General features: G+C 31.3%; 1 protein-coding gene across 1 annotated transcript in view; it reads right to left on the bottom strand.

The window, feature by feature from the left end:
• Positions 1–3,280: 3,280 nt before the first annotated feature.
• The window catches only part of LOC142226071 (uncharacterized), a 114,844-nt gene continuing 103,648 nt past the window's right edge, over positions 3,281–14,476 (bottom strand). The window contains exon 6 of the mRNA XM_075295937.1: positions 3,281–4,563. Within this exon, the coding sequence (XP_075152052.1) occupies positions 4,361–4,563 (203 nt within the window). The 3' untranslated portion in view covers positions 3,281–4,360. The remainder of the gene's footprint in view (positions 4,564–14,476) is intronic.

Here is a 14,476-nt window from a genome sequence, read left to right as displayed (position 1 = left end):
TATGTAAATTTAAAAAAAAATACCCAGCAAAAAAGCGTCGCCAAAAAAGTAGTGGAAATGTTCTTTTTGGATCCGGAAGATTGACGCAGAAGCGATGAATTTAACATGGGCTTGTCTTAGGACGGATGTCCACTATTTCAACGGCCGCTAGTCTGAATTTGCATCACTTCTTAAGATGTGAGGTGCTTTGGATGTGAATTAAGAAATTTTGTGATATTTTGACAAATAAATTATTTTTTTTATGATTTTTAATGCATTATAACGCTTGTCTGGAACGTTTGTCATCAAATATTTTCAAAAATTCGGAATTTTTCTAGAAAGGATTTACCATTTTTTTCGGCTAAATTTAAATAAGTTTTACCAGTTTATCAATTATTATTCTGTTTTTAACCCACAGTGCACTCGCAACAACGTGAACTAATTAAAACCAAGAGAGTTCACGTTAGTGAACTTCAGCGAATTTCAGAACAAAACATAGCCATATTCGGTCTTTTATTTTTGTTATTAGTAATATTAAAAACTTAATTTAATTTCATGAAAAAACTAAAAAAATGAGATCGGAAATATACCAGTGGGTATGGAATTATAAAGCAATTTAAATTAATAATTAAAATTCACGAAAAAAGCCAAACTAGATCACTAAAACATTCCGTAAGTGTATTTGAAATTGTTTTTGGCATTGGCAATCTGCCTTTAACGTCAAATTTCATGGTTTTCAGCGTTGCGGAGTAGTTAGTGTAAGAAGAAGCGTGTTCATGTTATGCGGTGTTCACGTTACCGCGAGTGCACTGTATTTGAAACAACAAAAAATAAATTTCCCATTAAAGCGAGTTATAAAAAAATTGACTCAAATGAATTTCCTATGCCGTTAAAATGAAGAACATCTTACACCCAGAAAAAGTGTCTTCGAAATTAAAGGAAAAAATGTTCATCAATTTAGTTTAGCCATTTTATTTCCATTCAGTTAAATTTTTGTGTCAAATAATAAAATTTACTTGTTTCAGTAAAAAAATCCTAAACTGAAAGCAGTTAGGAATAGTTCATTAACTAGAATAAAGCATGTAATTTTACTAATACTGTTTTCTTCGCTGGGTATAAGAATTTACTACTGAACAAGAAAATTTTATTCACTGATAACAAAGCATTCGTAAAAATAAACAAAAAGCGAACTAAAACCAAGTTTCTTCAAATTTCGTAAAGTTTCTTATAAAATGATAAATTTATTTATTTTTTTATTTATTTTATTTATTTATATTCCTACTATGAAGTATTCAATCCTTTCAAAACTTAAGGAAACACATTTATTAGAATATAGGAAAATTTCCTACATTTCTTTTATCTGCCTGTAATCGATACCTGTCATCGATATGTTTGCGCGTGGGTTGTTTTTTAGTTGGAATCGCGTTGTTATGGTATACGGATAGATTGTTAAAAAATAAATATAATATAATAAAAAACAAATAAAATATATAAAATATTTGTTATTTTAAATTAGTGAGTAAAATTTTGTTTTTTGAAAATTGGTTTATAAAAAAAGAAAACACCAGCAGAATAACAACCCCTTCATTCGACTTCATTTTGGAATCTTCGATTATCAGGTAATATTCAGTGACGCTAACCTTTTGTGAAAAAATTGGTTTAAGATTTTTTGTTTATATTTGTAGGTATTGAAATTGTAAAAGGTGGACAAAATTGCTAGCAGCAACTTATTCAAAGTTAAAGGTACTAGAAGAAGAAAAAAATGTGTTTTAATATTTCAAGGCCAGTCGATGCTGTTGATTCTAAATAAATATATTTAATATATTAATAAAACATGTCTTTTATTGAAGAAAAAATTGCCTTTATAAATAAATAAAATTCTATTTAAAAACGAAGATAAGCAGTTCTAATTTTGAAGTAAAAGGTTTACCACAAATATGTAACATTTATCCAAATGAATGAAAAATGTTCAATAAAATCATTCCATATATGACTTCAATTCAGTTAAATTTTTTCATTCTGTAGTATAGTGGTACATAAATATAGGAAGATGTTAACTAATGTATGTAATGCATTCTACCTAATTTCTACGAAAATCATATCGTTCAAACAAATAAAAATGTCTTTGGCGCTATACGAAGTTCAATTTTCTTCACAATAAGTTCATTTTAACTTAAAGAAGAGGTCACTTTTTTCTGGGTGTAGGGAGGGCATTTTTGAAAGTTCTTTTAAAGTTGTGCCTTGAGAGGACTTCCAAATTTTTTGCTGGGTAAATAAAAATGACCATTACCTTTTGAACCCAGCCCTTGCAGCACTTTTAAAAACTAAAGATTTTTAGAATTTTAATTTTATTGATGGACGTTTCCAATTTCCTTTTGGGCTATAATTGTTAAAGAGACATTTTCTTCAAAGAAAAGCGTATGTATTTAACCAAGAGACGAATATTTCAAAGAATTGTGTCCTAAATGTAACGAAAATAAATTTGAAAGCTTTACATTTTCGAATAACCTTACTTATTAAGAAGAGTTTTTCTCAATATTGTGGACATTTATTATGCCAGATAATGTTGGATAAAAAAATTTGGTGGAGAAAACAAATCACAAGGTCCGGGATGCCTACAAGAACAATCTCAGAGTTTGTTTGATCCTTTTTTTTTTCTTTGTTTTTAAGATACAAATCCGATTATTCCGTTTTTTTTTATTCAAAGGTGGTTGTTGTTGTTGTAACAGTGTGTTATGTTATGGTCCATTTCGTGTATCCATTTCGAGGAACTCTGTAACTAAAATGGAATGCGGAATGGAGGTGAGACGCGTAGGTCTGGCTGGGCAAGCGAAAAGATGACGAGCACCATATGACCTTTGATTGATCTAGAGGCTTTCTTTTGTAGCGCTGAATCTCGAGCTCTAGATAATGAATTACATTCCTGGGTGGTGGTTGTTTGATGAAGATCAGATAAAAGTTTTAACCTCTATTGTGCAAATAATTCAATGCTATCTATCCACAAAAATTTAATAAAAATCTTTGTCAATTGACATAAACGTAAATTTCATTGAAAACGTGACTACAGAATTTATTTCTTACTCATTCTGATGCTCTTTATTAAAATTTCCAATGGACATTTGTATCGGTTCAATCGTCAAGATGGCATCATCGATAAACTTGGGTTGGATTCATTCTATGGTATGCAATACACCGCAATGGATAATAGAATATTGTCATAGCTGACAAGAATATAGACCGATTTCTCATATCCGAATCTATGCGGCATAACGATGCCCCACACAAAAGCAAAACAAAAAGATTACATTCGTTAAAAATCGTTTAACCATATTTTTATATATTTGACATTTGTATTTATTTTGCCAGCGGTTAGCTGACTGTAATACACTTCATTTTACTCCTGAAGTAAGTGAACGATATGTAAATAGTTTTAAGGATTAGGGGAAATTTTGTTTAGGAGGATAGCCAGTTTGTATGTTCAGCAGCTCTCTCAAATTGAAAAGAATTTCTATTTCAATTGCTATTCAATGATTCCCTTTTTTTATTAATTCTGGATAACTTAATAATATCATAAAATAGTAGGAATGAAACATTGTTAAAAAAATCCATATGCAAGGACTAAATTTAAATACCGGGGAATTTGAGTAATTTTCGATATAATGGAATTGGTAAATTTCTTATTTTTGAAGAAATGTTATTATGAAATTGGATTTGGTTTAAATGGAGCGTTTTTTGTATTTTTCTTTTTCTCTTTTTATGTCAGTACTGTTCTTTAATCTTTGTATATAATATGATTACTGGTTTGTTATTCTGTAGATATAGTTTTTGTTTGGTTTAGGTTTTTAATTTCATCGGTTTTTCAATATTGCAAATTTATTATATTTGTTGTGTTGTTTTCTAATTTGTTTTTTCTCATTTAAATTCTTATATTTCCAGTTTCTTATAATGCTGCTATTTTATTATTTTTTCATTTTAAATTTTACACAGTTACAAATTTAACATTATTATTGTTTGGTTTTCATTTATTTCCTTTTTTCGTGTTTGCTGTTTTTTCCTAATTTCCAATTGTTTTTGTTTTTCAGTTTCAATATTTCTTATGGGGTTTTTTGCTTTTGCGCTTGCGCATTAGCTTTCGTTTCATATTTTTCTCTTTGTTCTCACTTTAACTAATTTTGTTACAATTTATATTTTTTTATTTCTTATATTCTCGTTTTCTTTTTCATCAAAATTACTTAAATCAATTCTAAGTCATTTATGTTTAAATTAAAAAAAGAGTTTTGTTTTGTGATTTTTTTGTTTTTTTGGTTTTCAATGCAAGTTTGGGTTTTTTTATATTTTTAAAAAATGTTATTAATATTATAATAATGAGGAATAAAAACTATCACGCACTAGAATTATCATTGGATCGGGATGTGGATGGACCGGCCCCAATGTCATCGCCTATGACGAATGTGGGACTCTGGCGGGACGTAGACGCAACAGGTTGATAGTGGTAACCCTCTCGATAACGCTGATTCGGTTTACGGGTTGTTTGAGTGTGACCCAGTGTTGGTCTTTGATTATTTATTTCATTGGGTCGTTTGGCTGAAAGAAAAGGGTAAAATGTAAGAATTATTAGAATTTAAAGTATTTGAAAATATAATATTTCCAATTTCAATCATGGAAAATCACATTGAAATCCACACAGTTTAGTTTTATCGCTTAAGGTGAGTACTAAGTTCGAATTTAGCCGCTAAGACTAAAATCGGGCGGGGCCGACTATATTATACCCTGCACCACTTTACAGATCCACATCTTCGATACCATATCAAATCCTTCAAACGTGTTGGGTGCTGTATATAAAGGTTTATGTTCCCATATAAAGGGTGATTTGTTAAGAGCTTGATAACTTTTTTTTTTAAAAAAACGCATAAAATTTGCAAAATCTCATCGGTTCTTTATTTGAAACGTTAGATTGGTCCATGACATTTACTTTTTGAAGATAATTTCATTTAAATGTTGACCGCGGCTGCGTCTTAGGTGGTCCATTCGGAAAGTCCAATTTTGGGCAACTTTTTCGAGCATTTCGGCCGGAATAGCCCGAATTTCTTCGGAAATGTTGTCTTCCAAAGCTGGAATAGTTGCTGGCTTATTTCTGTAGACTTTAGACTTGACGTAGCCCCACAAAAAATAGTCTAAAGGCGTCAAATCGCATGATCTTGGTGGCCAACTTACCGGTCCATTTCTTGAGATGAATTGTTCTCCGAAGTTTTCCCTCAAAATGGCCATAGAATCGCGAGCTGTGTGGCATGTAGCGCCATCTTGTTGAAACCACATGTCAACCAAGTTCAGTTCTTCCATTTTTGGCAACAAAAAGTTTGTTAGCATCGAACGATAGCGATCGCCATTCACCGTAACGTTGCGTCCAACAGCATCTTTGAAAAAATACGGTCCAATGATTCCACCAGCGTACAAACCACACCAAACAGTGCATTTTTCGGGATGCATGGGCAGTTCTTGAACGGCTTCTGGTTGCTCTTCACTCCAAATGCGGCAATTTTGCTTATTTACGTAGCCATTCAACCAGAAATGAGCCTCATCGCTGAACAAAATTTGTCGATAAAAAAGCGGATTTTCTGCCAACTTTTCTAGGGCCCATTCACTGAAAATTCGACGTTGTGGCAGATCGTAAGTCTATTCATGATGAAATGTCAAAGCATACTGAGCATCTTTCTCTTTGACACCATGTCTGAAATCCCACGTGATCTGTCAAATACTAATGCATGAAAATCCTAACATCAAAAGAATCACCCTTTACATATATTTAAATCTGACCTGATGTGGGTACAATTTGTTAGACTTCTACAAAATCTATAGACTTAAAATTTACGTCGGCTCATGCCCTGGGATGGAACACAATGTTAGTAAAAAAATGGGAAACATTTAAATCTGAACCAATTTTGAGGCAACTTCGCAAAAGTGTTTGACTAAGGTCAACTTGTATTTAATAACAGAAAAAAACGAGTGAATTAAAATTTGCTGCCTATAATCATCGACTCCGGAGTCGACTCCGGGTAATATAACTGAATCTCATTTTAATACCACTAATTTGTAGTTCTATTGTGGGGGTGCCGTAAGTGGATCGATATAAAGTATCGTATTTATTTATGTGTGCAAAAAAGGTATTAATTTCACATTAGATGCCAATTGAACTCTATATTTCAAATTTATGGCAATGTTTAATAAATAAAATAATATAAATACCTATCATAGTATGAGAAGATACCAACAGTATATGTATTTGTGGACCAAAATTATTTATACTATCTCAAATCCTTTAAATTTGTTGCGAGCTATATAAAGGTTTATATTTCCATATGCATGAATTTGAATCTGAATCGATTTAGACAAAATTGTATATACTTCTACAAAATCTATGCACTTAAAATTTAAATCTAACGTTATGGGACGTAACACAATTTTAACGAAAAATAAAAATGCAAGGAAAGTCTAAAGTCGGGCGTGCCGATTACAATATACTCTGCACAACTTTGTATTTAGATCTACATACAATCTCAAATCAGACTTCTACAAAACTCGGGCAATATTTGTGAAATATTTATAATCGTTTAGACAATTTCGCAAAAATGCATTTATAATTCATTCATTGAAAAATTTGAAAATTTGAGTCATTTCTACAAGTTTTCGACTTAGCAGCAATTTTTCCAAAATTGTATGCTCACTGAATACAATTTTAGAAAAATTTTTGTCTAGCAAATAAAATTTTGCAAAATTTTATATAGAAATAAAATTTTGGAAAATTTTCTACAGTAACAAAATTTTGACTAAATTTTCTATAGAAATAAAATTTTGGCAAAATTTTCTATAGAAATCAAATTTTGACAAATATATAGAAATACAATTTTGAATAAAATTTTTATAGAAATAAAATTTGGCAAAATTTTTTATAGAAATAAAAATTATCAATAGAAATACAATTTAAACAAAATTTTGCAAAATTTTCTATAGAAATAAAATTTTGCAAAATATTCTATAGAAACAAAATTTTGACTAAATTTTCTATAGAAATAAAATTTTGACTAAATTTTATATAGATAAAAATATTTCTATAGTAATAAAATTTTAAATACATTTTTATAGCAGTGAGTATCAGTGAGCATCAGTAAGAAAAAAAAATTGATGATGAATACAATTTTAGAAAATTTTTTGTGTAGTAAATAAAATTCTGCAAAATATTCTACAGAAACAAAATTTTGACTAAATTTTCTATAGAAATAAAATTTTGACAAAATTTTCTATAGAAATAAAATTTTGACCAAATTTTCTAATAAAAAAATCTATTACTATAAAATTTTGGCAAAATTTTCTATAGAAATAAAATTTTGACATAAATTTTTATAGAAATAGAATTATCAATAGAAATAAAATTTTAAAAAAATTTTTGAGTAACAAACAAAATTTTGCAAAATTTTCTATAGAAATAAAATTTTGCAAAATATTCTATAGAAACAAAATTTTGACTCAATTTTCTATAGAAATAAAATGTTGACTAAATTTTCTATATATAGATCTGATCAGATCTCAAAATTGGCCCAGATCTAATGTCTTAGATATTATTATATCTATCCCTATATGTAAGTAGATCTGGTGTCAGATCTCCCTCTATACGGAATTACATATAATTATATCTAATTCTATATCATCATATCTGGGTGTATCTGCCTAGATCTGAAGCGGCCAATTTTGAGATATGATTATATCTATTTAGATCCACCAATTTTTACACGGGTATTTCTATAGTAAAAATATAGTAAAAATTTTGATTTTTTTTTTGTATAGAAATAAAATTTTGACAAAATTTGCTATAGAAATAAAATTTTGACAAAACTTTTTATAGAAATAATATTTTGACAAAATTTTGTATAAAAAACAACTTTGAAAAAATTTTCTGCCAATATTCCACATATGTATATGGCCTTAAAACTAAAATTAAACAAAATAATTTCGATTGTTCGAAACATTTCAAATAAATTGATATGGACATTAAAATGGACCGATCCAGCCCATCTGCTAGTCTAACATTCTAGGAAACATAAAAAGATAGCCGTTATTGGAAGTTGATTTTCATTTACAATCATGCTGTACATTGATCGAATGAATAACGCAATGGAAACTAATTTGCTTAAAAACTTGCTTAGTTACAAAAATGTGAAGTGTTTTAAAAAATTTGGTTTAGCCGGAGTCGGAGTCGAGCAAAATTTTTACGACTCCGACTCCAGCAAAATCTTCAGACTCCGGCTCCACAGCCCTGCCTACTCCGGAAATGTAACTAAATCCCATGTAACTAAATCCATTTGAAAAATGTATGGTGGAGGATACTAACAATGGACCAACATAAATTATTTTATTTATTTATGTGTACCAAAGACAGCGTTGCCAGAATTGTTTCACCAAAAACCGCTAGATTTGCCCAAAAAACAGCTAAAAAAAATCTAAAAAGAACTAGAAAAAAGCTAATTTTTTTTTGTATCAAAAGTTACATTTTTGATTGAAATTTAGCAAACTTAAAGGCTTTATTTCACTTAAAATACATATTATTTTAATTGTATTCATTTTAATTATACTTCTGTGAGACTATAACAATATTTAAATCATATTAGCTCTGTTTGCGTACTCGATACATTTTGATTACTATCACAAATTTTTACTGGTAGTCCTTCGTTTACATTTCACAGTAAAAACATTTTTCCCAGTAAAAACTTGCAATTATCGGCTGGTTAACAAATCCAATTGCACTAGAATTAGAAAATATAAATATCTTTCGTTTTAATTGGTTTAAAACCGCTGAATTAATGATAAATTCGTGAACGTGTACAATTGCACTAATTTTACCCAAAAGAAAAAAATCTATTCTTACTATCTTGCAAGTTTATACTGAATAACTTTTATTGGAAAATTACCTAAACAAACCTATTGTTGTCCAATTTTCGTAAAAGTAAATCCATTCCATTAACCCTCTAATGCCCCAATTTTTTCTTACATACACTAAAAAAGAGCATGTCCGGTTCCAAAGATTTTGTACACTAATGATTTTGGTATTGATTTCGAATTGGAATTTATTAGTTTTTTTCAGCTTTTTCTTCATGAGCTATCAAAGAACTTTAAAAACGCACTAGCGAAAATTTAAATTTCCAAATTCAGACTCGACTTCAAGTAGAAATTATTCTATGTATACGTTTTTAAAATAAAGCGTTGAAAAACATCTTCTATTTTTGAACGCTTTTTTGGTTTGTGCACTGTTAGAAAAATATGTTTTTCATATGTTCCAAAATAAACAAAATGTGTTTCGGGCACAATTTTAAAACACAATATATTTAAGTGCAAACATGTAATGTTCGTAAACTAACACTAAATGTTTGGGACATCTATATTAAATGTTAGAATATATTATGTTTGGGGCATGAATGTTTCATAAAAATCATATGTGTGTATGCGAACATATATAAATTTACAAATTTCGACTAAACATACATATGTTGTGAGTAGAGATACTTTCTGCGTTTCAGATATAGGTCAAGTGGTTTATGCAAAGATAAGATAAGATAAGGTTGAATTTTTATTGGTCTGCGTTTAAGATATAGGTCACGTGCTTTATGTAATTAGGTCAAGTGCTATGTAAACAAAGATAAGGTTGATTATCCCCAAAACTTTTTGGGGCTTACAAAATTGATTTATTGTTTGACGGGGTTAAATACATTGGTTGGTAAAGATAAGATAAGATAAGGTTGAATTTTTATTGGTCTGCGTTTAAGATATAGGTCACGTGCTTTATGTAATTAGGTCAAGTGCTATGTAAACAAAGATAAGGTTGATTATCCCCAAAACTTTTTTGGGGCTTACAAAATTGATTTATTGTTTGACGGGGTTAAATACATTGGTTGGTTTATAAGATGATAAGGTTTATCAAAGTTGGTTGCACGTTCGTTTATCAAGATTAAATTTTTGTGGATGCCAGAAATGTTATTGGGGCTTACAAAATTGATTTATTGTTTGACAGGGGTTACATATGTTTATCAAAGATGGTTGCACTTCGATGGTTTGTTGGTTGCACTTCGATGCACTTTATCTATAACATTCTCCAAACTAACTGAGTGATCCTATAGAAAAGCAAACGAGAAAAAGTGATGAATTTATGATGTGATAGCGATAGAGTGTCCTATAATACACTTATAAAGGGTTAAAACTTCACGTTGGTTGGTTGATAAGATGATAAGGTTTATGAAAGTTGTTTTATCAAGTTAAAATTTTTGAGGATCCCAAAAATTTTATTGGGGGAAAATAGATTTATTTATGACTTTCTCCAAAGATATGATCTTGCTAATCTTGTATTCTAAAAAATTTCTTAAAATGCATGTGGTTCTGTGTATGTTGAATGTACACGTTTGGGTTCTGATGTGTTTGAGTTGTTGTTATTGTCGGATAAAGAAAAGTGAATGTGGAAAAAATATAAAATGATTGTTGGAAAAGCGTGTGCGTGTGTATGGCATTTTTCGTTTGATCGTTTGGTTAGGATTGCAGTGATATTGAGACTAGGTGATGAGACTAATTGATAAGGATGGTTAATATATGATTTGCCGGTAAATTGTACATGATCGTTAGGTCTGGCATTAGACTATTTGGTGACAATGATATCGTTTTGTTTTTCTGTACCTTATGATTTGGTTATAGGTGGGGAGACTAATTGAGTGATCCTATAGAAAAGCAAACGAGATAAAGTGATGAATTTATGATGTGATAGCGATAGAGTGTCCTATAATACACTTGTAAAGGGTTAAAACTTCACTTCAAAAAAATAATGTCTTCAGTTTGTGTCCAATCTCAAACCCTTTTATAACGTTTCGAAATCTTGCGCTTTTCAAATTTTCAATTATAAATATATAAAAATATATAAAATATATATATTGTTCAAATAAATTTAAACATTTGTTTGGTAATAACAAAACGGAAGCGAAAAACGTGCTCACGCGTCAAATTAACAAAAAAAAAAAAAAACAACAACAACAAAAACACTTTTTCTACATATATTGGAAATCCTAAAAAAAAAAAAAAAAAAAACAAAAACAAGAAAATGGCATCTTACTTCTGCAATTTGTGCTCCATCAACTTCGCCGGTAAGAGAGATTACAATTCTCATGTTTCCAGACACTGCATATGCGGTGAATTCTGTGAAAATAAATATATTTTGATGTCTCACAAAGAGAAATGTCTTCAAGTTCTTGGAGGACAAGTGATGGAAATGAATTCCAATAAAAGGAAAATGAATGATGGTTTAGTGGCAATGTCAATGGGTGGTGGGGCATCCACGCAAACTGGAAATGTCATCAATCAACAGCAGGGATATTGGGGCAACATGCAAGCCCCACAACTTTACCCACTCAACGGTAACATGAGCAACAACAACAATCAACATCTTTCTCATCAGTGGAGCAACCATCTCCAACAACAACAACAACAACAGTGCGAACAAATATGGAACAACAATCAACCAACATATCAATGGTTGAATACCAATCAAAATCAATGTATCGTTGGTTTCCAACAACAACAACAACAACATTACGATCAAGGATGGTTCAACAATCTGCATGCAAATCATCAATATTACAATGGCCTTCAACAGCAACAACAACAACAACATTACGATCAGTGGATCAGTCAGCAAACTGCATTAGAGATGCCCATCAAGAAACGCAAAATAGATGTGGAAAAACCTACATACAGCAACAGGATGAACATTCACCATGGCGGAAATATCAGCCAAATTGTGAACGAGCAACGGAAAACGAGTGCGGTGAGGGCCGACAATGACATAGACACTCCATCAACTTCTAGCCTACCTCAACGCCAGCAACAGCAAGAAGGGGAGAAATTGCGTGAAACAAAAAGCGCTTTTAAAAAACGTATCGCAATTTATGAATATTGCAATACAAGCAATGTAATCCTTCCTGAAGAATTTTTGAATGAGGCTAAATCATCACTGGTGAATCTAGTGACAAAAAAAATCAAGGAGCACATCACCGTAAAGTTCAATATTGAACTAGTCGGTGAATATGTAAAACCGGTTAATGAAGCAGCTCAACAGTCTAATGGTGATGGTGTGTGTGCGCCAAAAATATTTAATCACATAACAAAAATGTGTCTAGCCACAAAATCAGATGATATTGAAAAACTGTTTGAGACACAGTTCGATAGCATTCTGAACAAAATGTCCGAATTTCAAGAAAGAGATTCAGGATGGGCATTAAGTAAGATTGCTAGACTAGACATCAATGTGAATCGAGTGAACCTTGTCAATGGTTCATCATACTTGCCCACACCACTAGCATTGCAAAGGAAATTAGCATGCTTGAACATAAAAAATAGAGACGATTTCTGTTTTAAGTGGTGTATGGTAGCTGCAGTTGGAGGCATGCCCAGAAACAATAGAAATGCGATAAGCTCATACAACGTCAACATAGGCAGTGATATAATCAATTTGGCAAATGGGAAAATTTTAAATTTTGGTGGACTACATTTCCCATTGGCGTTACAACACATTAAACGCTTTGAAGAACAAAATCCGGAGATAAGTGTTAATGTGTTCGGCTATGTTAATGATGTCATTGTCGGCCCATATTTTAAAACAGAAATCGTAAAACTAAATCATGTTGATTTAGTACTGCTGGAGGAAGGAGACAAATCACATTATATACTTGTTTTAAACAAGTCGAGGTAATTCTTATTCTTTCTTATATGCACAATCACGATTTATCTAAAGTATTTGTTTCTCTTTACAGACTTTTAAGCATGCAGAAACGAAAAAATAATGGACGTATTTTCCTATGCGATCTATGTTTACGTCATTTTTCAACGGAGGAGAACCTTAATAATCATTTCGAAAAATGCCAACAGGTAAAGAGAAGGATGCCAGAAAAAGAACGGCAAAGATTAGCATTTAAAAATTTTAAAAGGCAAATTAAAGTTTCACATACGGTGTATGCGGACTTTGAATGCATTTTAGAGGATTGTAGTGCACAGAGTGGTAGCACTTCAAAGACCACATATTTGAAGGAACATGTGCCATGTGCATATGGCTACAAAATCATATGTAGCTATGATAGTTCGCAAAATATTTTAAGAACGTATACGGGTGCTGATGCATCCAAAGAGTTCTTAAAAAATTTAATTGCGGATTGTAAACTAATCTACAATCGTCTAAAGGTAATCAAACCGATGGATAGCTTGACGCCCTTAGAGACTAGGGAATTTTTAAAAGCAAAAACATGCCACATTTGCAAAGGTGTCATTAACACTAGGGTGGAAAAAAAGGTGAGAGATCACTGTCACCTCACAGGCAAATACAGAGGGGCAGCACACAACAGCTGCAACCTTCAGTATCAAGTAGCCAATTTCATTCCTATTTTTTTCCACAATTTTTCAAAATATGATTGTCATCTTTTTATCAAAGACTTGGCCCACTTTGAGGGTACTACGTCTGTTATTGCTCAGAATAAGGAGACATATATTTCAATGTCTCACATAATTCCAATGGGAAATAAAAAAATATTAGAATTGAGGTTTTTGGATAGTTTCAAATTTATGGCTGCGAGTTTAGATACACTTGCTCGTAATTTGACCGATGATGCCCTTCACAATGTAAAGGAACACTTCCCAGCCAATTTCGATCTAATGAAAAGGAAAGGGGTTTTCTGCTACGACTATTTATCAAGTCATAGTAAATTGAGCGATGATAAGCTACCGCCCATAGAAGAATTTTACAACACTCTAAATGATACACCATGCACTGTGGAAGACTACACACATGCACAAAATGTGTGGAGAACAATGGGTTGTCAGACATTAAAAGACTATATGGAACTGTATTTGATTACAGATGTTCTTTTATTAGCTGACATATTCGAAAAATTTCGCACAATGTGCATTGACATTCATGAACTTGATCCATGCCATTACTTTACGGTGCCTGGTCTTTCTTGGGAGGCAATGTTGAAGTTAGTTACACGAACAACTGAACTACATCTCTTATTAGATAAAGAAATGCATAATTTCTGTATGAGGGGGATTAGAGGTGGAATAGTTCAGTGTAGCAAAAGATATGTTCGTGCTAATAACAAATATATGAAAGATTATATAGAGGATCTAGTTTTGAGTATCCTCTTATACATTGACGCAAATAATTTATATGGACTAGCCATGTCCCAATGTCTCCCACAGAAAGATTTCGAGTGGGTGATTGGAAGTCCAGAATTTCTACTAAAATTCTTTTTTGATAATATATCTAAATTACCTGCCGATGCCACTCATGGTTATTTCCTTGAGGTAGATCTCTCCTATCCTAAAGAAATCCATGACTATTTAAACGATTTTCCACCATGTCCTGAAAACAAATTTCCTCCCGGATCCAAATTTAAAAAATTGATTGCAGATTTTGAGGATA

Source organism: Haematobia irritans, chromosome 2, assembly GCF_050003625.1.
Source record: "Haematobia irritans isolate KBUSLIRL chromosome 2, ASM5000362v1, whole genome shotgun sequence".
NCBI lineage: Eukaryota > Metazoa > Arthropoda > Insecta > Diptera > Muscidae > Haematobia > Haematobia irritans.
Note: the sequence above shows the minus strand (reverse complement) of the source record. Positions and strands in the feature narration are given on the sequence as shown.